Source organism: Numida meleagris, chromosome 1 (assembly GCF_002078875.1).
Source record: "Numida meleagris isolate 19003 breed g44 Domestic line chromosome 1, NumMel1.0, whole genome shotgun sequence".
NCBI classification, from domain to species: domain Eukaryota; kingdom Metazoa; phylum Chordata; class Aves; order Galliformes; family Numididae; genus Numida; species Numida meleagris.
The window spans coordinates 69,789,455-69,813,540 of NC_034409.1; the positions used below are offsets into that span (position 1 = coordinate 69,789,455).

At 38.8% G+C, this 24,086-nt stretch overlaps 1 protein-coding gene across 8 annotated transcripts in view; it reads left to right on the forward strand.

Moving 5' to 3' along the window:
- MPPED1 (metallophosphoesterase domain containing 1) overlaps positions 1-24,086 on the forward strand; it is a 65,119-nt gene that overhangs the window by 24,882 nt on the left and 16,151 nt on the right. For all 8 annotated transcript variants that reach the window (XR_002437267.1, XR_002437272.1, XM_021392621.1 and 5 more), the window contains one exon: positions 10,506-10,731. Coding sequence is in view for 6 of the 8 variants with exons in the window: in XM_021392621.1 (XP_021248296.1) it covers positions 10,506-10,731 (226 nt within the window). In the remaining 2 variants the exon portion in view is untranslated. The remainder of the gene's footprint in view (positions 1-10,505; positions 10,732-24,086) is intronic.

Sequence of the window (24,086 nt, forward strand, 5' to 3'; positions counted from 1 at the left end):
GAATTGTTATAAATACACATTAGTGTGTAATCAAGGCTAGATAAGGTGGATTATGTTGTAAGGGACGTCATGCTTCATATGCACTGCAGCTATCCTTGTAGTCAGATATTTCATTATTTTTGTTACTTAATCTCAACCTGCATATAAATCAAATGTGCTGTGGGACAAACACAAAGACAAGCTTTCCTGCACTCATCAAATAATGAGTCCAAAACCATTTCTATTTTGTGTGTCCCATATTGTTGGCACTGGAAATTGCCTGCTTGGTTCAGTTGCTCTTGCAATTCACTTTGTTAGAGTCTGTAATATCATTTCCAAATTTTGTACGCTCCAGGACCTGCTGTCACTTTGAGCTTGTGGGTAAGTTTCCTGGAAATGTAACTAAATAGCCAATCTGTGGTATATGCTACAAACATACTTTCATATTCTCTCTGAGAATTATCTGCTGTACTTGGATTGAAAAGCTTTCTTAAACTAACACATTTTATTATATTCATTGTTTCAGTGTGTTTGCTTGAGATTTTCCAAGGTCAGAAACACTCTTCTTATTTGAAATTCAAGTTTAAGCTGAACTTGAAATAAAAAAAAGTAGAAGGTGGCTTTGCATTGTAGTGGAAAACAGTAATTAGCTCTTCAGACTATTTTCCTGACAATATTAATCTTACTTGTGTATCATACACACAGACACAGAAAAATTGATTAAATTATTTGACATGCACTGCCCAGGAACAGACCTGGGCAGACTCAGTTCAAAAGATAACATTTTTCTTTTAGACCGAAAAAGTGTTTTAAAGATAAAATGCCTGCCCAGATTTAGTAACTAGCACTAGTGGAATTGCCTGTTTCTAGTATTACACTGAAGAACAAAGTCAGCTAATTTTGTTCAGTAAACATCATCCCTCTTTTAAAATTCTTAGTAAAAGAAATTCAAAAAAGCTTAAAACACTAGGCTAAATTTTACTTCTGGTCTAGTGCTAGGTCTTGTGAAATGGTGGTGGTTATTTACCTTCCTCTCTTAACAGGTATCTTGTATTTTTAGGTTCAATAATACTCACATTTAAAGCAGATTAAAATTGTGTTGAAGAAGAAAGAAAATCAGCTTCAGAGCAGCAAAAGAAATTAGAATTTATAAATTGTAGTCATGCCATTTTGACCATCGGTAATTACACTATTTTTATGTTAATGTAGAAACCCCTTGAAAGAAGTATTTAAGCACAAATTATCTATTTACAAAAGAATGGCTTTGGAAATGCAGTGAAAAACATTGAGCTGTGTAGGGATTTAGAACAGATGTCATTTTTAAAAGGCTGGGCATACTAAAAAAAGTGTTGGTTTTTATTGCATTTTTTAAATGTATGATGTCTCAGATGCATTTGTACATCGAAGGTTCCAACAGTGTGGCACAGAAAAATGCACTGCAACACATTCTTCCAGGATACCTCTCGAGTTCTGAGGATTTCCAGAACTTGAGATATATCCTGAAGACCTCTGAACATTAGGCTGGGAAGTAGGAATCTCATGAAATATTGAAACTACACTCCTTTATTGGGAAGACGTGCCAGAACAGCTGTTTTCCAGATCTGCTCCTCATGCTAGTGATGAGAAGCCGCAGGAGCCCTAGGAATGGTAGATGCTGAAGGATTTTCCTTCATTCCCTCTTTCCAAACACATACATGCTTTGGGGCTTATTTTGCACTTTGTACGTACATTAAGTTTTCTGCTTTTCACCAATGGAGTGGAAAGTAGTCAGCCTTCAAGATTCTGAGCCTTGGGGTGGCTCGTGTAAAAATCTCCCATGGTTTTCATAAATACTGAGATGTCTGACTCCCAGTTTAAGCAAGGGAGTAAAATTACTCAGTCTTATTCTGGACTAGCAGACCAGTGTGCCTTCAGGAGGGCAGTGAGACCCAGAAGTGCATAGAGCAGCCAGAGAAGTGAAAGATCTGGAATATAATTCTGCAAACTCTGATTGCCTCTGACTGAGATGTCTGAAAGAGCCCAAGGAAGGCAGGCAACCAAATTTGACTTAGTCCTCTTTCAGATTTGACAGCCTCTTCATCGTTCCCCCTTGTAAAATTGTGAGAATGACGCTTGATCCACCTACTACATGAATGTGTTGGAGGATTAATTATTCTCAGTTCAGCACTTGGAACACCTATTGCAAAGCACTGTACACAAACATTAGATGCTGTTATTAGTGTTGTGCACCTCATCCAGTGATGCGACACACGGCTCCTCGTAGTCTTCCCTTGCAGAAGGCGACAACTGGGAAATAGTGAAAGCACCTCTGTGGGATCTGAAGATCCGAGCAGGAATCTATATCAGTGTGCAGAGAGATCTATGCAGGAAGTTTAAAGTATTCTTTTATTGTTATTTTTTAATGTAGTTCTCTATTACCTTTGCATGTATTGTCCCCAGATACATTTTGTATAGCAGAACTAGAATATTCTGAAAGGCTTAAAAACGCAGAAAGGTATACTGTTTAAACTAAACTTCCTCAGGAAATAGAAAAAGAAAAAAAAACAATTTATGAAAATGAATGCCACGATTTTGTGAATTCTCAAACCATCAATTGCCATAAAGTAAGGGAGCATATCAAAGAAAGGTTCAGCTTGGGCAAACCTTGCAGTTGTACAATTATCTCTGTGTTACTGACCACTAGTGGACAGAAGGTGCAGAGTGACACAATGTTTTGACCTGACTCACTGCAGCTACTCTCAGTGCCTAGTTAACAGCGTGCATGGGCTTGGTTCTGCGTAATTGCTAGGCTAAAAGAAAGCCACATTTCCGTTAGAAGTAATTTTGGCCAATTATTACTGTGTGTGTGTGTGTGTGTATAAGGTACAATTTATCAAAGAATATAAGTTGGACTATTATCCAATTTTTATAGTTATATTGCCTTTATCTACTGTTTAAAGAAATCCTGGTTTGCAAATGTGAGCAACATTGTATGTGTTTGTTGTTTTAATGCTTGATATAATTACTGGCTTTTACAATGCAAGAATGTCTTGATCTAGCAGGTTATAGATGACTTAGGAAGGAGTGTTCATTTACAATGTTATTCCAGATTACACATCATACAATAAGTATGTTAATGTGAATTTCCCAGACATCAGCCCCAGTGTTTAAACACAGAACTGTCAAAGAGATGCTAAAAAAGCAATCTGAGACAGTTATGCAGTCTTTTTACTATATCACTCACTGCTGTATTCTAAAAGGTTGAAATGAGAGGGAGAAAGCATTAAGTGGGCACTTACATGATTGCCACTGCTTTTAATGAATACTAAAAATTCTGCTCAGTACAATACTGTGAGAGAAGCAAAGCACATCTGCTGTACAAGTTTGCTTTTTATCTCTTGAAGTTGCAAGTTGGTAACAATTGTAAGCAACAAAGGAAATCACGTTGGTAAAGATGCCTAACCTCTTAGTGCAAGGGGAGCCTGGAGTATAAACATCCTGCATTTACTTTTGAATTATTTGCAGTGTTTATCTAATATAAGAAGAGGAAGGCTTGCTGATAGAATGGAATGAACCTCTGAGTACACAAAATTCTACTTCAAATGAACTCAGATGTGGAGAGATGGCAAACAAAGGCACATTGTTCAGCGCTTTGCAATATGCAGTTTGTAGTTCAAGTGACAGTCCCCCAGCATTTCAAATTATTCGGTAAAAATTATGTTCACCATAAAAAGGACCTGCTGTAGTTTACAAGTTAAGAATTGCTGTAATAATTTTGTAATTGGTGCATAAAAACACAAAAAATTAGATGTGCAGTTGATTTTCTTAATTAGTAATTTGCAGTAATGAAAGGAATAAACAAAGATGTTACCAGCTAAACAAGTATATAGGTATATTCTCATTCACATTATATTACCAGAGCTATTCTCAAATTCTTGTATTAAGCAGACAAAGGCTAAGAAACTTTCTGGGGAGGGCTTGCCGCAACTGACAGAAACCCTGTTTATCTAGTTAAGAAGCTGCCAAGGTGATGCCATCTTTTGGCTACATATAAGTGAAGTATGATATCCCAGGCTTTTCAATAGTAAAAAAAAAAAACCCCAGCGAATAATAAATTAAAAGGACTGCTCCAAAAGTAATGCTTCCTATTTTATTACATTGGCCCACGGTGTCAGAGGCAGGTGGATATTGGTGGTATGGCAGTAGAGGCTGAACCTTCCCACCAATATTCCATTACATTCTGTTGCCATGTGACAGATGGCAGCAGAGGGGCAGTCTTCCAAACATGGAAGTGCATACGAAGCGAAGGTGTGTCACTGAGTTCCTTCACGTGGAAAAATGGCACCCACTGACATTCATCCACACTTGCTGAATGTTAATGGAGACCAAACAATGGATGCGAGCACAGTGAGGCAGTGGTGATGCGTTTCAGCAGTGACAACAGCATTGTGAAAGTCAAGCCGTGTTCCAGATAACCATGCAGATTTTTATGAGCATGGCATGGCTTCTCTTTTTCATCGGTGCTGAAAATGCACAGTTAATGGTGGTGGCCACTGTTGAAAAATAGTGTTTTGTAGTTGAGATTTTGCTCTATCAAACAGTGTTATTGTGCTCTTTGTATCTGATATATTTTCCATGAAAATAAATAGGAAGTATTGCTTTTGGAGCGACATATGTACATTAATTCAGGAGATTTGGGACAGATTTTTTTTGTGTGATGAGTTGCTCTGGGAGTAGAACCACTGCTGCCTGGCTTCTTAGATTTTCTCTTGCAGACCTTCTGCGGGACCTTAGGCATCTCGTAAGAGCTGTCATCCTTTTGAAGCCTCTCAGATTGTACATGAGTCTTATTAGGCACTTACTTCTAGGAAACTCAAGGGAACATAATTATTCTTGAGGTCTCTACTCCTCTGCCTATTGTAGTAAATGACTTTTAAATCTGTTGGGTATTTGTAAAGGGATATTGAGAAACAAAGGTACGGAATTGTAAGATACAGTGCTTTTGTATTGGTAAAAGGGTAAGAAAAATATACCCTTTTCTAAAACTGCTAAATTAAGTGCAAGAGGATGTGACTCTGGCATTTTTCTGCATACAAAGGAAAATTGCAAAAAAAAAAAAAAAAGGAGAGGGAAAAATGAGGCAGAAGAGATGAAGAATCATGTAGCAGAGAAGGGAAAGGAAAGAAAAAAAATCTATTAACCTATGTTAAGATAGTGGCTGAAAGAATGGATCATTGCTTGGAGCCCCATTCCAAATTGGCAGAAGGCAAATACTGGATGTGTCCTGAAAGAGAAAGCCCTGAAACCCAGGACTGAATTGGAGCCAGTGTGTTTCTGACAGAATTTTGATGTCTAAGCATTTCTGATGATTCCAAATTCAAATAGGATGAAGTGGCTAAAGATTGATTACGGGGAAATATACTCTCTTATTTCTCACAACTTAGGCATTCCAGGAGAGGAAAAATTATTTTGGAAAAAAAAAAAAAGTGAAATTTTGCTTAGAAGTGTAATTTTTATTCACCCCAAAATATTTTTAAATGACATTTTGTTTCATTTTGTTTCCTTGGTAATGTCAGAACCATAACATGAATTTCCAAATATATCCCATTCCGTCCAAGCGGTATTTTAATGATTTTAATACAGAAAACTGTTTAGGTAAAATTCTCCAACCAGTCTAGTTGTATTTCCTCTCCAGGCTGTGGAGCTATTTTAGCAGAAGCTTTTCAGGTGCAAAGAACTTGGGAATCCAAGGTCTTTGGCAAAATCACTTGTCTTGATTTGACTGATCAAAATAAGAAATCATGAAAAAATACAAAATTTTCCCCAAATTCATAACTTTTTTTTTTTTTGAAAAAGCATCTTTGACTCCCATAGCATATGTTCTTGCATGTGTTTTTTGGCACTCCTGAAGGGCAGATCTATTTCTTACATGCTTGCTGCCTTGTTTTACAGGGGAATTAATTTTCATAGAATCATAGAATGGCCTGCATTGAAAAGGACCTCAAAGATCATCGAGTCTCAACCCCCCTGCTAAGTGCAGGGTCGTCAACCACTAGACCAGGCTGCCCAGAGCCACATCCAGCTTGGCCTTGAATGCCTCCAGGGACAGGGCATCCACAACCTTCCTGGGCAACCTGTTCCAGTGCGTCACCACCCTCTGTGCGAAAAACTTCCTTCTAATATCTAACCTAAATCTCCCCTGTCTTAGCTTAAAACCATTCCCCCTTGTCCTATCGCTATCTACCCTCACAAACAATCGATCCCCTTCCTGTTTATATGCTCCCTTCAAGTATTGGAAGGCCTCAATGAGGTCTCCCCGGAGCCTTCTCTTCTCCAAACTAAACAAGCCCAGTTCCCTCAACCTTTCCTCATAGGACAGGTGCTCCAGCCCTCTGATCATCTTGGTCACCCTCCTCTGAACTCTTTCCAAGAGCTCCACATCTTTCTTGTGCTGGGGGCCCCAGGCCTGGACACAGTACTCCAGATGGGGCCTCACAGGAGCCGAGTAGAGGGGGACCACCACCTCCCTCTCCCTGCTGACCACTCCTCTTTTAATGCAGCCCAGAACATAGTTGGCCCTGCGGGCCACCAGCGCACACTGCTGGCTCATGTCCAGCTTCTCGTCCACCAGGACCCCCAAGTCCCTCTCCGCAGAGCTGCTTTCAAGTACTTCTTCCCCCAGGTTGTATAAATACCTGGGATTGCCCTGGCCCAAGTGCAGCACCCTGCATTTGGCCTTGTTGAACCTCATTAGGTTCTCGTGGGCCCACTTCTCCAGCCTGTCCAGGTCCCTCCGGATGGCTTCCCTTGAATTTTGTCCTGGATATGTTTGCAGAACTCCTGTGACAACCTTAAGTTTTCTTTGTATGCGTAGAGTTCCTGTATTAAAACAAAGTTTGCTACCTGCCCACAAGCAAAGCCGTGTGCTAGCATCAAATGTTAATTGGCTATCGGTCAAGTATTTAGTCCTACTCATCTACAAAATGGATAATGCGAGAAACTTATATGGAAATTAATGGAATATACTTCGTAGTCCTGTTAAATTGCTTGTTTACCATAGATTTGTTCCATTAGAATCACAACATGGAATGAGTGTTTAATTTCTTTCAGCATTGCAGGCTCTTTAAAATTCTCATTCGTTTTCCGGTGTAGACTTACAGAGATCATCTGACCTCTGGAGATCATCCTTCACAGCAGCCCTTATTATTCAGAAAGGGTCCCATGGTTATAAAAGTGGGAGCTCTGCTTTCAGCTCCTGCTATACAGAAATTGATGATGGGATGCACCACTCCCACCTGAGCTGCCAACCCCCTCACTGGAAGGATTAAGGAGGTGCCACTGGGGCCCCATCTCCTTCACCATTACCCCAGGGCTCTTAGTCCACCCTGTATACATTCAGGGCCACTCTGATGGTATCACTGGTGGCCATGTGGCTGAGTGGTAGGAACTTGCTATTTAGTGTGTTACTGTTTTGGAAATAAAAAGGAAAAACAAAAGGAAAAAAACGAAAACAGTAAATGAAGATGCTAGCCACTGCCTTTAGAAAGGCTTATTTTCAAGGAATTTGTAAAAGAATGACAAAGGGAACCCTCTGCACTGGATACTTTGTAGCTACTACTGTCTTAGCTAGGAATCCTTCTTGCCAAAGCCATGAAAGCTTTCACAAGTGTGAATGCAACATTCTTAGCTCAGCTTGTTGAACAAGGGACAGAAAGTGTGCCTGAAGTTATTCATATCCATCTTGCCATTAGTACCCACTACGAGGTGCAGGATAAAGTGGTCAGCCTGGAAGTATCTGAATTATCTCTATTCGAGAGCTGGTGACACAAAAATTATAGATGGAAAAGTGGTTGTTGTCAAGCTATGTGCACATGTAAAAATTCCAGGCTGCTGTGCTGTGTACTCTTGGAAAGGTCTTGGTCCCAGCCAGAGTCCAAGCCAGAGCTATAGAGTGTGCCATAGTCTGTGCCTAGGGTTGGAAAACCATGTGTTTGCATTGGAAGGATGTACTAGAATAAGAAAATACAAAACTATTTAAATAACAAAATACAGTGAGGAAGAGTATTATGCTAGTAGATCAGAAGCAGGAAAGAAAGTTGCTGTTCTAAGGTAGTTTTCAGGTAAATGTCAGATATTGATAGCGCTTGGTGGTTTTTAAGGCTGTAGAAGGCACTCAAAACATTAACAACTTTTCAGGATTGTATTGACACACCATATTAGATTGTGTTTCTACTACAGTAAGATGGTAGTGGTACCTTTGAGGTTAATGGTAGGATTGTGCCTTTAGTGCACTTGCGTATAGTATTCAGTGCTGACTTTTGTGTGTGGACTAACTGTGAGCATTGGTAAGTATTCATCATACTGGAAGCAGGGAGAGCAGGAAATGTATATTATCAATACTGTGGCCTGAGAGCTGAGGGTCTTATATATCTAATGCATACAGTTCATGACACCAGTGCCCAGCCAAGAGCAAGGTTTCAAAGATTTCCTTGTAAGGTTAACTTTGTACTCTAAGACTGCCTGGTGTAAAAAGTGAAGCATGTTTGTAAGTCTTCTGAGGATAAAACTGAAACAAAATACTGTTCAGTTTATGTGTAAGCAGCAAAAATTGCCTCTGTGTGTTAGACAGAGGGTAGAGAGAGCTAGTGGAGACAAAGGAGGGAAATTGGTTTAGCAAGTGTTGCTGCCTGGTATGGAATGAAGGAAAAGAAAGAAAAAAACCTGAGCTGCAAACTCATCAAAAACAGAGTTGTTAATTGAAAAGCCGACAGACCTGTAACTACAACAGTGCTGCTGGCCGCCACTATAATAAATGTAACTGTACATTTAGAGTAATTTGCTAATTTGCCTATGTAACACCCACAGACAGCAACATGACATAAATACATTAGTGGAAGCAACAACTATAACCAGCTCATACAGGTTCTTGGCTGCTAGATGGATGGATCAGATGAGCTGGAAAAGATTTACAAAACAAAATAGAAATGGAATTGTTAACAATGTTGTGGCATACAGGATTTCTTTTTTTTTTTCCCTTATTTTCCTCAGAATGCTTTAAGTCCTGTAGATGTCCATATGTATTGCAGCATGTAAATTACATTTTAAACTTGCTTGTGTATGTGTACACACACCCAGAAAACTTGTGGAAGTGGAGTACACATCTGCAAAACGTGAAGCATTTCAGAAACAAAAATTACAGTATTTACATTTCACAAAATCTTTCACATAAATAATTGAATCTGTGTGTAATAATTAATACCTGAACAGAGTTTCTGTTTGTACATTTTCTAAAAGCACATATGTATTGGATCCACAGGTGGGATTGTGAGATCAATTTTCCTAATACAGATGTCAGAAATGCCCAAAATCTATGTGAAAGAGTCATGCAGCTATTTTAATTCAGAAGACACTGAGTTCAGCCATGTGTATACTCCTCTGGGCTAGGGCTTTCTGCTCTCTCTCCTCTTTCTGGAGCTCTGAATCCCACTGTTGGATTTTATCTTTCATCCTACTGATGCCAACTCCTGCCACTGTGTATGGACTAGTGACTTACATTGTCTAAACATCCTATCTCTGGGTTAGGCTAAGGACCATCACTAAAGGTGAACATAATGCTAGAAACAGTATGTTTTTTAATTCAAAATGACAAGATTGCTACTGTGCCATGTGCGTTTTCTCTCAAATGCACATTGAAGGTTTCTGCTGAGTGTTTTGGGACCAGTGATCCCTGCTTTATGAGCAGAGTCCAGCTGATAAGCAAAGTGGAGTCAGGTGGAAGGGTTCTGTTGCAGTATTGCTCTCAGGAGAACACACGTGTGTGGGCATATGTACTCTTGCCTTCAGCAGAAGGTTGCTGTTAGGTTTTTCACTAACTATGGGTTGTAAAATATTCTCAAACATGAGTCATTTTAAATTATAGTCCATGGATCCAAGGAAGTCAGTGAGAAAATAGAGCAGAGAAAAGCTAGGTATCACTGGGGGATGTGGAGTTCTGACAGCGAATCCCAAGGCCTGTCTTGTTTGAAGTCTTGGTCTTCATATCGGGGCAGGGAGGGCAGCAGACCCAGGGGTGATCCAAGCCTTGAGTCAGTGAGACTTTGTCAGTGCAAGCTGGCAATGACCGCAGGGCTAGGGAATGAGAGCTGGGATTATATATTGAGCATTGTGGCCGGTTTCCTTTGAACCCTAATTTCTGTCACTGAGTTGTCATCGCTGTCACAGTAAGTGATACTTGCAATGCAAATGGCAATTAAATAGAAGTAAATACTAGAGCAGGAGTCTGCAGACTGTTATTTAAGGTTGATGAGTTGAAAGTAGTTTCAACACAATAATGCTAAGCAAGCTAAATCGTACTGTGCCCTGAAGAAGACAGCAATGTCATTTACCCGAAATCACCAGGAATTATAGTAACACTGAGTAGGAATGTGCTCAATTGTTTTGACTATGTGAGGCTGTTATAGGAATCGATAATAGTTTGTGAGTCTGCCTATTTTCTTTGATCGGATTTTCCATAAAACAAGTAATTTGTTTGTTTTTCACTGTTTTAGGTAGCCTGCCCTATGAATACAAGATTGTGATAGCAGGAAATCATGAATTGACCTTTGACCAGGAATTCATGGCTGACTTAATCAAGCAGGACTTTTACTATTTCCCCTCTGTTTCTAAGCTGAAGCCAGAGAGCTATGAAAATGTACAGTCTCTTCTAACAAACTGCATCTATCTTCAAGACTCTGAAGTGACCGTGAGGGGATTCAGAATATATGGCTCCCCTTGGTAAGCAGGTTTTACAGCATACATTAAAAAATACTGTTGATTGCTATTGCATCAGCCATTTTGTATGCATTCAGCCATATTTGGATTGCTGTGTTAGGAAGAAAAGTAGTACTTGATTTGATAAAGTTTTATATATTGTCTTGTAATGAATCACTCTTGTGACAAATTATATGCTTGTATAGAATGGGTATTGTTAATAAAAAAATGATGGGGGAAAGATAGAGTGCTTCTCTAGACTCTTACCCAGGAGCAGTTCTTTAATATAGTCCTTGTAGGTTTTTTTCTGTCATAAAGTATGTTTTCAACACTTAGTAAGTTTATATAATTACAGGTTAATTTTATTGCAAGGATAGATTCTTTTGACAGTTTCTGTCCGACAGATGATATTTAAGGTTCATTAGTGTATACAGTAGTCATTTAACGCAGCAAACTTGTTTCAGTATTTGTTCAGGCTTTTTTTTTTTTTTCCCTTTGCATCCCTCAGAAGCCTGCTTTCCGTTATACAGTGGTAGCTTTCCTCGAGGTATAGCTGAGCTTCTAAATTAAAATCAACAAATCAGTGGCAACATAGTATTTCATGGGTTTTCCTGTGCTGTGTAGAGTGAACACTTAAAACTCCTTTAAGTATTGGAGACAGATAGGCCTTGGCTTCCTGACCTCCACCTTTAACCTCTCATGTACTTCTTCTGTATCACTGACATTACATTACGATGTTATTTCTGCTAATAAGATAATAAATTAGGTCTTTTATGAGCATTCAGTACACATTTCAAAAAAGTTAAAATCTATTTTAAAAGACTTGTTTTTAAGGAAATATGTTATTCTTCCTTTAAAATCACATCAGGCTGGAATATAGCAAACAAGTTGTCAGACCTGATGCATATACCCCAATGTGAATTTTCAGTGTGAATAAACTGTGAAATCTTCTGGATTTTTTTTTAATGAAAATTGGCATTTTCCCATTTGGTTACTTGAGATGGGTATTAATTTTCTCCAAGCTTATTATTCTGCATTTTTCTGTATTAAATAGCTTCCCTCTTAACTGCACCCTTCTCTCTTCCTCTTAGATCTCCAGATCTTTCTGTTGTTGGTTGTTTTTTTGTTTTATTCAACCTACCCACCTGCTGTGTTGTAGTTCATATCTTCTTGTGTCTACCGTGTATTCAATCAATATACAGTTTACTTAATTTTCCAAATTACTAGGGAAGATACTAGATTGTATAATTCCCAATATTAACTTCTGAGAAATGCCACTTGGCATCTCTTCCCATTTTGATGTTCAACTGTAAATACTGTAATTATGCTCTGTTTACAATATGTCTGGCAACTTCATATCTTCATTGCAATATTCATAACCAGGCACCATATTTCTAATGTCAGTAATAATTTTCCAGGCAGTAAAGTACCAAAGTCTCATTAAAGTCTAGATAAATTAAATTAAAGCAAAATACTATCTGTAAAGTAGCACTAAGTATAGGCAAAAAGAAACCATTTGAACTTTCTGGGTTTGATTAGGTCTGTAAAAATCTGTTGAGAAAACTTTTTTCCACCCACCAAACCATAAATGTTTCTGTAAAATATGGTCTGTTGCTTTCCCTTTGTGCATTTATCCTGTGATTTTGCACACATTTTCTAGGCTGTCTGGCATGACCCATTGTTCTTGAAAAAGATTGCTTTTCATTTTTTCATGCATTCATTTAGATTTACTGTCATCCTTATTTTTCCAATTCTGTGGTGCTTTGGGTTATATCTTAGCTTCTGTAGTACGTTTCACAGTGCTGCTAACTCATTTCCCACCCTGTTACGGTCCCAGAAGGTAAGTGTTGTAGAGTTCTTTGAAGATCTTCACTTACATCATATGAGAGTAAGTCTTGGTGATGAAACCTAGGCTGGCAAAGCTTTTTTAACAAAAAGACCTGGTGCCCACAGCGTTGTGAATGTGTATCTTACAAAGAGACATTACATTGTCCGCAGTATTATAAAGATTGAAGATGCCTCCCAAAAGCTGACGAGTGTAGTGGGAATCCACTGATTTCCTTTCCTGCCTGCTAATTCTGCCTGTGGTCTATGGAGAAAGTCTGTGGAACTGGGATGATGCTTGATTCTGCCTTTGCATATCCCATGTTGTCTGGTTTCCATAGGGTTGACTGTCTCTCTTTACCCCTCTTGACTGACAAAATGTTTTCTCTTTTTGCAATGTTAAGCCTTCCTGCACCAGCTCTGTTGAATTAGGCCTGAGATTATGCTCATGTGGTTCCAGCCAAACTGTTCTTTTTTTGTTTGTTACCATAGAATGCTGAGTGAAGTTTCCCCATTAAGTGATGTCATATCCAGTGAAAATGGCAGCAATAACAATAAGAAATTGCTCTACATCATTCTGTCAGAAGGACACATAGAAGAAAACTTGGTAGAAGTAACCGAGCTCCATCAGCAGGGCCACTGGTCAGAAAACTTAGGAAGAGAAACAGCTGTTGTGTGTGTCTGTCTGCCTGTCTGCTAAATTGAAGGCTGCGTACAAGTCTATGCCTAATGAGCATTACTGTTCTTCAGCATTTCTTTTTGTTTCTGTACCTCATTTGCCCAGAAAAGAAAGGTGTTTTCATAGTCTCTCTGGGAAATTAATCTTTGTGCATCACAATAATGATAAAAACTTAAAAGTGCAGAACATTGGTGAACTTTTTGTGGTGAATCTTTTATTGCCTTTACATCATGAAGCCAGTCCTTTATAAAAAGCTTACAAATCTAGTAAAGACTTCAAAATTTAGAGTTCTTAAGCCTCTCTGAGCTCAATAAGGCGGCTAAGTTTCATGCAGTTGCTTGCTCAGTATCCTAAAATGTTTTCTTTTCCATCCTTGGAAGTATGCATATAGCTTTTCTTAGTGGATTTGTTTAATTGGAGAACTCCCAATTAGAGTTTCTGTTTGTTGTACATGCATAACTCTAATTAGAAGGTGAGCTATGTAAAAATTGGGGCCCCAGATCCTCCCTTTCTGTTTCTGTTTATAGCCCTAACCCTCTGTCTTAATTTACCCTGTGTAAAAATAAATGAAAGCTACAGATATCCCTCCTTTATGAAAAAGGCTGATCAGTGTTTGTAAAGTACTTTGAGAACCCTGGAATAAGGTCTGAGTGAATGCCAATCGGCATTAATTCAGTGTGTTTACCTGTAGCCATCTGTGTTTTTATATGTGACCTGTAGAGAATTAGATTATATTTCTGGTTAAGATGTTTTAGTAGCAGAGTAAACCATGAAAGCTTGATTGGTTTGTATAACATGAAAACCTCTAAGGCCTTTTAAGTAGGTACCATTTGTGTGTAGTTAAATATTTTCAATAGCACTTGGATATTTTGACCTCTACTATTATTTAAAACTCAGTGGTTATTTTTAATTGCAGAGAAGAAATGGGACACTGTCTTGTCTCAGAAACCAATGCTATAACTCTCCTGGGCTTCAGGGGCAAGATTTCAGTGCCAGGTTGAACCTCTACTCAATAACAAAAATTTAACTGCCTTAAACATTAATTACATTGGTAGTATAATCAGGCAGGGAGCAGCCATTTTGTTATGCCAGCTGCCAAGTACAAAAGCTTCTGTTTAAAAATTGGTATTTGCAGCACAAGAGTATCTTGGACCAGGGGACTATCAGTAAATATGATGAGGGCGAGGAGCATAATGACTTAGATACTTCATGAGAAACTTGAGAATACCAAGATTTTAAACGTATCCAGAGAATCTTGAGTTTTAAGAGTTTTCTGTGGCTGTGTTTGGCCAAGGAGGCTGGTGAGCTTGACAGTGCACCACGTGCTATTGGTTCCTGTATCTGGATGGGCAAAGCATGAAGCCACTTGCCAGAGAGGTTTAATTTATTTTTTAGTAATGTGTAAAATCATAATGTATAGATACCACTGCCAGCAAGCAGGAACAACAGGGAGGTGGCAGAGTGCCCATGCTCAGGTGTTTTCAAGACTTAACACAACAGTCATGGCTGACGCTATCTAGTGACAGTTACTGCCTTTCTTGGAGTGGTAGGTTGGGCTGAAAACTTACAAAGATTCCTTTTGAGCAATGTTGCTGTGATTGTAAATCCTGCTGTGGAGCTAGAGTGAGATATGAGTGTTGATACCCGAAACGAACAGGTATTAAAATGTCCTTAATGCTAGGGAGCTTTTCTGTTGAGATCAAACTGTCAACAAGCAGTGGACAGTCCAGACAGGTGGTTTGAAAGTCAGGAAGCCAGAATAACACTGTAAGTTTGCATTTGTAGCAGAAGTTCTTTGCTGTGTCATCAGACTGGGTGTTATCTGCATGAGGATATCATGCACGGATATGGGTGTTGGCAGCCCTGCCCGTGGCAGGGGGGTTGGAGCATGATGATCCTTGAGGTCCCTTCCAACCCAAGCCATTCTATGATTCTATGAAATTAATCAATGATTAGTGAGCATTATAGGTCTTCAGCTTTCCGCTATAGTTCCTTTCCTCCACAATGTACACTAAAACATACTATTATTGCAAAGGTAAGAGTGTTAGCTGCACCTAGAATTAAGATAGAATCCACTTGTGCCTGTGTACTGCTAACAGTTTTAATTAGTCAAACACTGTGTTTGTACAAGATTTGTTCAGTGCTCAAAATGTGTTATGCTTGCCGAATGAGGCAACTATGTATTCTATGCTCATTATTTAATAACACAATGTAAGAATAAATAATTGTAAAGGTGCACGTATGTTTTTGTATTGTCATGAGAGCACCTTGCCAAGTTTCATACTTGCAGGTGTGATCCTGAGCATTGCCACATCTGCTTCTCTGTTGCACAGGGTTCTGGTAATACCACGCTGAAGCGTGGCTGGAGCTTAACAGGCTCTGCTGTACTATGTTGTTTCTATTGAGCTTTTAACAACCCACTGAGTAAATAACACAGCCCTCTGTTCTCCTCTTGCATACCATAACTAATGAGAAGACTTGAAAATGAATGAATTGACCCCTATATCTGGCAAAGGTTATACTGCTGCTTCCCTAATGTCTAATGTTGCATCCCTGCCTCATTTATTGGTAAGGTATACCTTTGCAGAAGTTATTTTGTGTTTATCCCTTGACCTTGTAGAAAATGGCAGGAATTTCTATTTAAAGGTGGACTATTGTGCATTAATGGCAAGGTAAGAGTATACCTTTCACTTGACATAGCGGGAGAAATGTAAGTGCCAGAAGGAAGGCATCTTCTTCCTAGCCACTGAATCTCCATAATGCTTCTAAGCAGCTGTTCAGAGCTGTAGGAGAAACTTCTGTCATCCTGTCCTAAAACATGCATCTAAAGTGGCAGGAGAGCATTTTTTCTCTTTTTGCACTTTTTTTCATTTTCCACAATGTGGCAGAGAGAGCAGCAATCAAACCCCTTCTCCCAAACACGACCGTTCTGTTATTCTAAGTGACACATCGTCCTGGACAGCTTTAAAAAGCCCTTTTGGATGAGATTGCCTCCAGACTCATTATCCAGAGAGTGGATTTTTGTTTGGCTTTGATTATCTGAAGGAATCTATTCCTTCTGAGCAGAACCTCATTTTTCTTTTTTGCAATATTGCTTTTTTTTTTCCTAGTGTCTATGTATTCATATTTCCTTCTTCATTCTTCTGTTATAGCCCATCTGGAACTTCAGAAACTTTTATTTCCATCAGGGAAAACGGAAGAGCAAAGATTAATATCAGCCTAGAAAGACATTTGTGACCATTTGTGCTGAAGTGACAGATGCCCAGGCTGGACTCTTGTTTTTTTTTTTATTGCTTTTCTCTAACGGGATGCTGATTAGATACAGTCCTCACATGTTTACACAGAGGCCAACAGCTCTCATACAACATTTCTGTTCAGATAATGGGAACCAAATGAAGAGGGTTAGGGGTGTGTGTGGGGGAAGCACTTATTCTGTTAATTTATTGTTATTACTGAGCATCTTGGGTCAATGACGGGAGCTCTGTCTGTGTAAGTGTAAGCTGCGTAAGTGTAAGACACATTGACCTGTCAGTTGCAGCAGCCACCACCTCAGCCAAAGTAACCTCAACAGGGCTTCATTCTCCATGTCATCACCCCACTTCAGTGCTACGGCTGGAAAGCTGTTCTAGCTTCTTGGCCCTTTTTTCAATGTGCTGCAGCTATCTGTACTGTTACAGCATGCAGTCAAGTGCCCTTGTTCAAGCTGTGTAGTCCAGTGTCATCAGTAGTCCTTAGCTGCAGGTGTGTAACTCATCCTTTTATTCTTTTCCTTGTCTGATTTGATTTTTTAGTTGCAAAGTAGGAGACTTTGTTATACTCATTTTCAGACTCTTTTCTTATGTGTCTGCACATGTGAGTGAGGACGCTTTGGACAGGAAAATTGGTGACCTCCATGCAATTGCAATGGTTTCAAAGAGTATGCAGAGGGCAAAAGGAGGCAGACTGATTTTTGTTTCCCATGGAGTCTAGTCCATCCATACCCTAGTCTCTGTTTCAGTGTCTTCCTCCTCCATCTTTTCAAGAGCAGCTATAATAGTCTCTTTCATTCCTCGCTGAACTCAGTTTCCATCAGTAAAATAATGTAACAAAGATTTATAGGTTCATTTCATGAGAGGGACATGGTTTCATTTTGCCAGTGATGAATCATCTCATGTTTACTTTGCCAGACCTTGTACAAATCTTTATAGTCATTGAGGTGAACATCAATTAAAATGAAGCTGTATTAAAATAAAATATTGACTTCATTTAACATAATGTGCCTTCCAAGTTGGGAGCGTGGCTTACTCATGATAGAACAGCAGCGATGCAAGATATTATGTTGCACATTTCATCCTCTGTAAAATCCACAGGAAATAATCACTGTTCTTCTGCCTCAAAATGACCACTTTGATTCTTAGTTCTTATTTTCCCTTTCATGTCTACAAAAAAACTATTGCATATCTTGCTTGTGATGCAAATATATAGGGAGTAAAAAATGTATGTTATTGGACAAAGCCAAACTAGGAATTTTTCTAAGTAAAATATCTGATCCTCATTTGTTCTCTCCTTTCTGCACCCTCACTTGGTCAAAAAATAAAAATACAAATAACTGAAGTGCAATTGCATGTAAGCAATTACTGGTTTGTAAAGCAGTGAAATACTATTCTAAAATTCTTGCAGATCTCAGAGTAAGTAGATTTTTGAGCAGGTGGCTTGTTTTCATGTCTAGCTGTGTCAGTGCTGAAGTTTACAGAGCGCTGGGTGTGGACGTACTGCAGAGTGCTGGGTTTTGGTTGCTCAGAAATTTGTTTTAATAATGGTGGATGTTCCCTGATTTTGCGACTCAGAAGCTGTTTGGAGCTCTTTCTTTCTCCGTGGTGAGGCAGGTAATATAAATGAATAATCTGGGTACACAGACATGGTTTGTGAAGAAAAGGAATGCTGGCTGGGAGTGGGAGTAATAGGCTCCACTTGTTATTTAGATTTGAGGCATCTCAAGTTTCAGAAATTTGGGGGAAGACGTTGGCATCTAAGCCTTCCTGATGTGGCTGCGTGATTATGGTTAGAATGCTGAAGATGTTTTATTTCAGGCGTTCAGTCAAAGGTAGGTAAGATGTGACAGATGGGTAAGAAACAGCAACGTGTTCAGAAGAGAGAAAGCGAAATTGATCATTCTGTTAAAATATATTAATTACAGTCTGTGGCACATAGATGCAGGTTTAATTGTGTTTTAATGGAATGCTCGAGTGATATTTTTATTTCCTCTTCCGTACTTATCAGAAATTGTTTTCCATTTTGGAAAGTGCTGCTTCTAAAAACACTTAAAACTGCAATGCACTGTAGTTTAGTTTGCAACATATGGGAGATCGTAAGAATGTTTTTTTCTGCAAAATGATTTTGATCTATTAAATTCAGCTGTTCAGGGGAGGTGGTGGGGAGAAATGTAAGATGTTGAACTCTTGAAGTGTAAAAGGTTTTCCAGTGGCAGAAAGAAACTGAGACTTAAGAGTGCGTTCTTGGCTGTTTTAGCATTAGAAACAGGTTGCTGAATATATATGTACTTTTCTTATTAATGGTACTTTGCTAAAATCGGTGCATTTCATATGGTAAACATGGCCTGGCCAGCGTTCTCGTTACATGAATTGGAAACAAAGGAAATGTGAGTGCCATTCAGTAGACAAGAGGTATACAGGTGTCATTGCTTATATGAGCAATCATATAGAATTGAGGAGAGGTCTTTTTAATGAACACTGCAGTACAAATCAAGTGACTGAAATGAATTAGCGACAATAATTAACACTGCAGAAGAAAATGTTTATGAAACAAAAGCAAGATTTCTCAGATTGAAAGTGAATTTTCTATAGCATGTTAAAAGAACACGTTTAATATTATCTAAACAAACTCTGCTTTAGGTTTTGTGAGTGAATGAAAGTGAAAATCTGGCTACACCTAGCTCATAAATATTGTCAAAGGGTGACCAATGTGATAAATTCTAGTTGTTATGTGCTCCTGAGAACTTTTCCATTTCCCATGGGATATTTTTTTAAAGTGATGGCAGTTTAGAACAGCCCTTTTTTCTTTTCCTGTCAATGAATGTTCCAGAAAATGTTTTCTCTCACTTAAGATTTCTCCCCAGTATTGCCCAAGGCTGAGGGGTCAGAAACAATTCCATCTTTGATGGTCAAAAGAGAGGAAAAAAGTAAGTCAGAGGTGGTTCTGTACTGCTTATGTATACATGTTCGTGTTATATGGATACGGATGAATCCTCTAACACATTTCACAGTGATCTCAAGCAGAGTGAGCTTAGTCAGTTACTGAATCCAAAGGACCTTCGCATCCACTTTGCAGTTGTGTTCCTCCTCTGTATCTGTACAGGAGTGCAGGATGTGGCGCTGTATGCTTGTGTGCATGTATGCTGAATATAGATCAGCAGTTATGTTTATTTCCCATAACATTTTTGGGTAAGTGCTGTTTCTTGTAGCATCTGAATGCATTGTGTGGCTTTGTATTTCTGTGTGTGAGTGGGGATTTGCATTTGCTTGTTTTGCTGCAAACGGTTCTAGCTTTAGTTAAATCTGAGAGCAGTTGAAAAATATATTGCTTTAGTTTAATTAGCTTGGTAGAAAAAAGTCTTTTCTTGGGCAGTAATTATTAGTTGTATATTATTAGAATGAAGTAGTTCACGTTCAGTTACTTAGCAGAAATAATTGAATCTTCTGATCCAGTAAACTAGCTCACTTTGGATTCAGCTGGTTTTTAATTTAAGACCTATAGAAGAGGAGACCTGTAATCTCACTGCAGGGAATTGGCTTCACTTTCCTGCAGTTCATAAACCATGAGAGTGAAATAGTAATCCCCCACAGCAGTTTTCTCTTTATTCTACACATTTGCTTACAAGTTTAATTTTATGAGACAGAGCTGATTTTAAACTTTAAAGTGCTTTTTTTGTTGTTGCTGTTTTGGCGCTTTTTTTTTTTTTAAATTATTTTTCACTTGAACAAAAGGCCCACCAGCTCTATCTGTAGTCTGGGCTGGAGTCTCAGACAGCAGCAATTTCAGGATGTTTCAAAGATGTAAACACAGTTGGGTACTGGATGAGCCCTTTGGCGATGATCCAAGAGAAGCACAAATAGCTAACTACTTTGGGGCGGATCCACGTGGAGCTGATTCTCAGCTGGAGTAAACTGGCAAAGCTCCACCAGCTTCTGAGCCCTTTATACGGAGTGACAATCAGCGTCCCGACTTCACAATCGCTCCTATGCGTGTGTTTTCCATAGGTTTTTACACAATAGGTGTGTTGTGAAAAATTTTGCTCGAATAGCTTGCTCAATTATCTTTATCCCAAAAAGAGACAGAGGAGAGTCTTTAGCTTTCTTTATTCAAACAAAGCGAGAGTCCATGGGGACAGCCCCCTCCCCCCCCCCCGCAGGGTGTCTCAAAGTATCAGAGGCGCAGCTCCCCTTTTATCCCTATCTCCAGACCGCATTGTCACTCCTCCTTTCCTCATTGGCTGAAGTACTCAGAGGTTAGAGACTCCCCAATATATGTCCCCCCTTGTATGTACCCCCAGTGTATCATACATCGCATGTGCATTTAACTCTAACTTTATGCTGCCCGGGGTGGAGACAGTAATATTAATTAGCCTATTAAGCCTGCGCAGTAAGTCCGAAGTTCATAAGTTCAAGTTGTCAATTGGCCATTGTAACTTCGTGTTTCAATTGGTTCTTCTTCCTTACGAGCCTTATGTGGTGAGAACTTAAAAAGTAAGTACGGCAATCATGCGGAGAGGAATTTGCAAGCCTCTGCGCAACTAGTTTGCAAGGACACCTTGTTCGCAAGCCTCATTCATCTCAGTTGCATTGCTATGCTGAGAAGTAGATGCTGACTTTACATCGTACTCTAAGGAAGTGTGGTATGCAGAATTACTGTCTCTAACTACAGTTATTACAATACAGTTGTCTCAGTTCTTTCTATTTTCCATGACCAGAACGTAAGAGATAAAGTGGTAGTCTGCCACTTGTTGTGGATCTGTTTAACATCAAAATGCTTCCTTTGGATTTGATGTTCATAAATTAATTTTATTTTAAAAATCACCATTATTTAATATGAACAGTTTTCTTCTCCAGTAAGAAAGTAGAATAAATTGGAACCCGTGTTAAAATGGAAGGCTATACCTGTGTGTGTCTCATATTTCCAGTTATGTAATTTACATCAGATAAGTGTATGATTTTTTTTATAAGGATACCACAGAATTCCTAACTAGCTGAATGAACATCCAGATGTTGAAGCTGTACATTTTTGGCATAGAAAGTTCTATTGCAGCAGTTGTTTTCCACTACAGTAATGTGGGGTGAATTTAGGACTGCAGGAAAGCATTAGCGTGGAATTTGGGATTATGTGAATGTTTTTCACTCCAGGTAAGAATAAGGCATATGAAGCACCAGTATGTGCTTTTTAAAACAAGAATTAAGTTCATCTGTTGCTAAATTGAAAATATTAAAAAGAATGCACTTCATGCATATGTACGCATGTGCTGTATTAAAGTATTAGTTTTGGAAGCATTTTCATGCTTGTTTAACTCAAAATGGCTTTGAATTTTCTTTAAAAAATGAGAAAAAGAAAAAGAAGGAAAACTAGGAAAGAACTGGCAGACAGTTAGTCCATATGGCCTAATTACTCCTGGTGTTCTGAGAAAAGAATGCAAACCTGGTGAGTTACTAAACTGAGAAGTGGGTACTGTGAGGGCCTTTTTAATCAACTCTTAGTGCACCTATTACACATCCTATATATTTGAGTCATATTTCATGTGAGAGAGTCCCTCCAGGAGCTGCATCATAAAAAAGCCAAAGTATGGTGTCTCCTTTTGGAGGGATGTTCCATCTCCGTAGCTAGTAGAGTTCTGCAAAGCCTTAGAGGACTTCAGTAAAGCCTAACTAGCCAGATGTGTGGAAGAAGAACATGTTTCTTTAGCTGTCTGGTCATTTGATAGTGGAAAAACTGTAAAGATGCCACGCATAGATGAGGCTTGAATTCTTTTTCTGTACCGACTGGTCCATTGGTAGCAACTTTTCTATCTAAAAGGAGGTCACGACTGTACTGTGGACAGAGGGGCTGTTCAGTCTTCCTCCCTCTTAACCACTGTGATTCTCAGTTACCAGTATTGGAAGTACAGTCTGGATAACCTACCTGTACCTATATTTTCAGTGTTGGGAATCAGACTCCAAGATATCAGAAGCTAAACAATGCAGCCCTGCCTTAAGTCCATAATACCATACTGATTGTCCATACAGTTCTACATCTGTACCTCTAGCATTAAATCTCTTAGCTAATTATTCCAAATGAACTTTTAAGTTTGTTTATGGGGTTTATTTTATTATTTAAAAAAAATCAGATGGGATATCATCTTTTGGCTCCCATCAGAATGAAATAAGCTATTTGCGTTTGGTGCTGGCATGTTTTAAATTCAGTCTTTCATTAATTTTTCTCTTTACCTGTTATCTTCTGTTTTCTTGTTATGAAGATAAAGTGGATTTCATTTTATTTTTCATTGTTTTATAACAGATTAATGTTTAGAAATGATCAGTTCGTATTAGTCACAGCTCATTCTTTCTTCTTTCCAGTCAGAGATGTATGAAATCCTTTGCTAAACAAAAGATGAATGATTTTATGTGTAACTCAAATTGCAAAAGAAATAATTACTGACAAAGGGCCACATTCTGATTTTTACACTTCTTTCCTTTTGTGAAAACAGTAATTTAATTTGATTCAGTTTCGAGATTTACAACTTTGGATGCAAAGCAAGTAAGGCAAAAAACCAAGAACACCGCAGACTTTCCCATGAAAGAAATATACTTGAACTATATTTGCGGCCAGCAGGCTGATGGAAGATGCAGATTCAATTTGCTGTTCACTACAGACCCCTAACTAACACTGTGCAAGGCATTTAGTGTCTTAGCTGAAGTTCTTAGCTTAGTTCCCCTCCCTGCCACTTTTGACTTTCCACCTGTAAGCTGTACTTGGTGGCCATGTGTTCCAGAGGTTAATCACCTATGAGATTAATCATCATTTGCATTTAACAGATTTAAGTATGAGGCTTTGGCATTCACTAAAATACCATGGTTCTACTGTTAAGAACGGGTGAATCTTGGTTTTGGTTTTTTTTTGCATAATTTAATCTTTTCCATACACTGCTCTCATACGTCTTCTCTGAAAATATACTGCCCTTGTCACTCTCACATGGAAGCTGGTCATGTTAAGTTTCCTCATAACTTCTGAAATCCATTTTTCTTCACATCTCAGTTATACTGCTAATGTAGCAGATGCCAAGATGGTGAATGCTTGTTGAGAGCCTACAGACAAACATGTCCTGCTTGTCCCTGCCAGCTCCAGTGGTCCAACTGCTCCTTTGGTTCCTGCATGATTTGGATAGTCCTCTTGCAAGAGAAAAAAGAAAAAGGACAGAACAGTGCTAGTTCACAACTCCTTTAAATGTAGAAACAACTGATGTCAAATGCATACACATATACACACACAAAAAAGGTGAGCTTTTTAGAATTCTTACTTGGTGAGAAAACGGAGTAAAAAAGCAGCCAAATTAATGAACTGGATAGTTACGGAGGAAAGGCTGAGTAGACAGTTACAGAGATTGGTTAAATTCATCTAATGCAGTGATGGTGAATGTGAAAATGGGAAGAATGTGAACAACGAACAGATAGGGAGGGTATATGGTGTAGACATTACTGTATACCTCTGTTCTCAGAACTGTAGCGAGCAATAACAGTTAGGTTAAATCAAGAGCGAGAAGGATTAGGTTTATGTGTGGCTCTACAATTGTGATGAGGGAGCAGGAATGAGAGGATTTGGGCCATTCTTTCCCACTGAGCTTCTTTACCTGCCC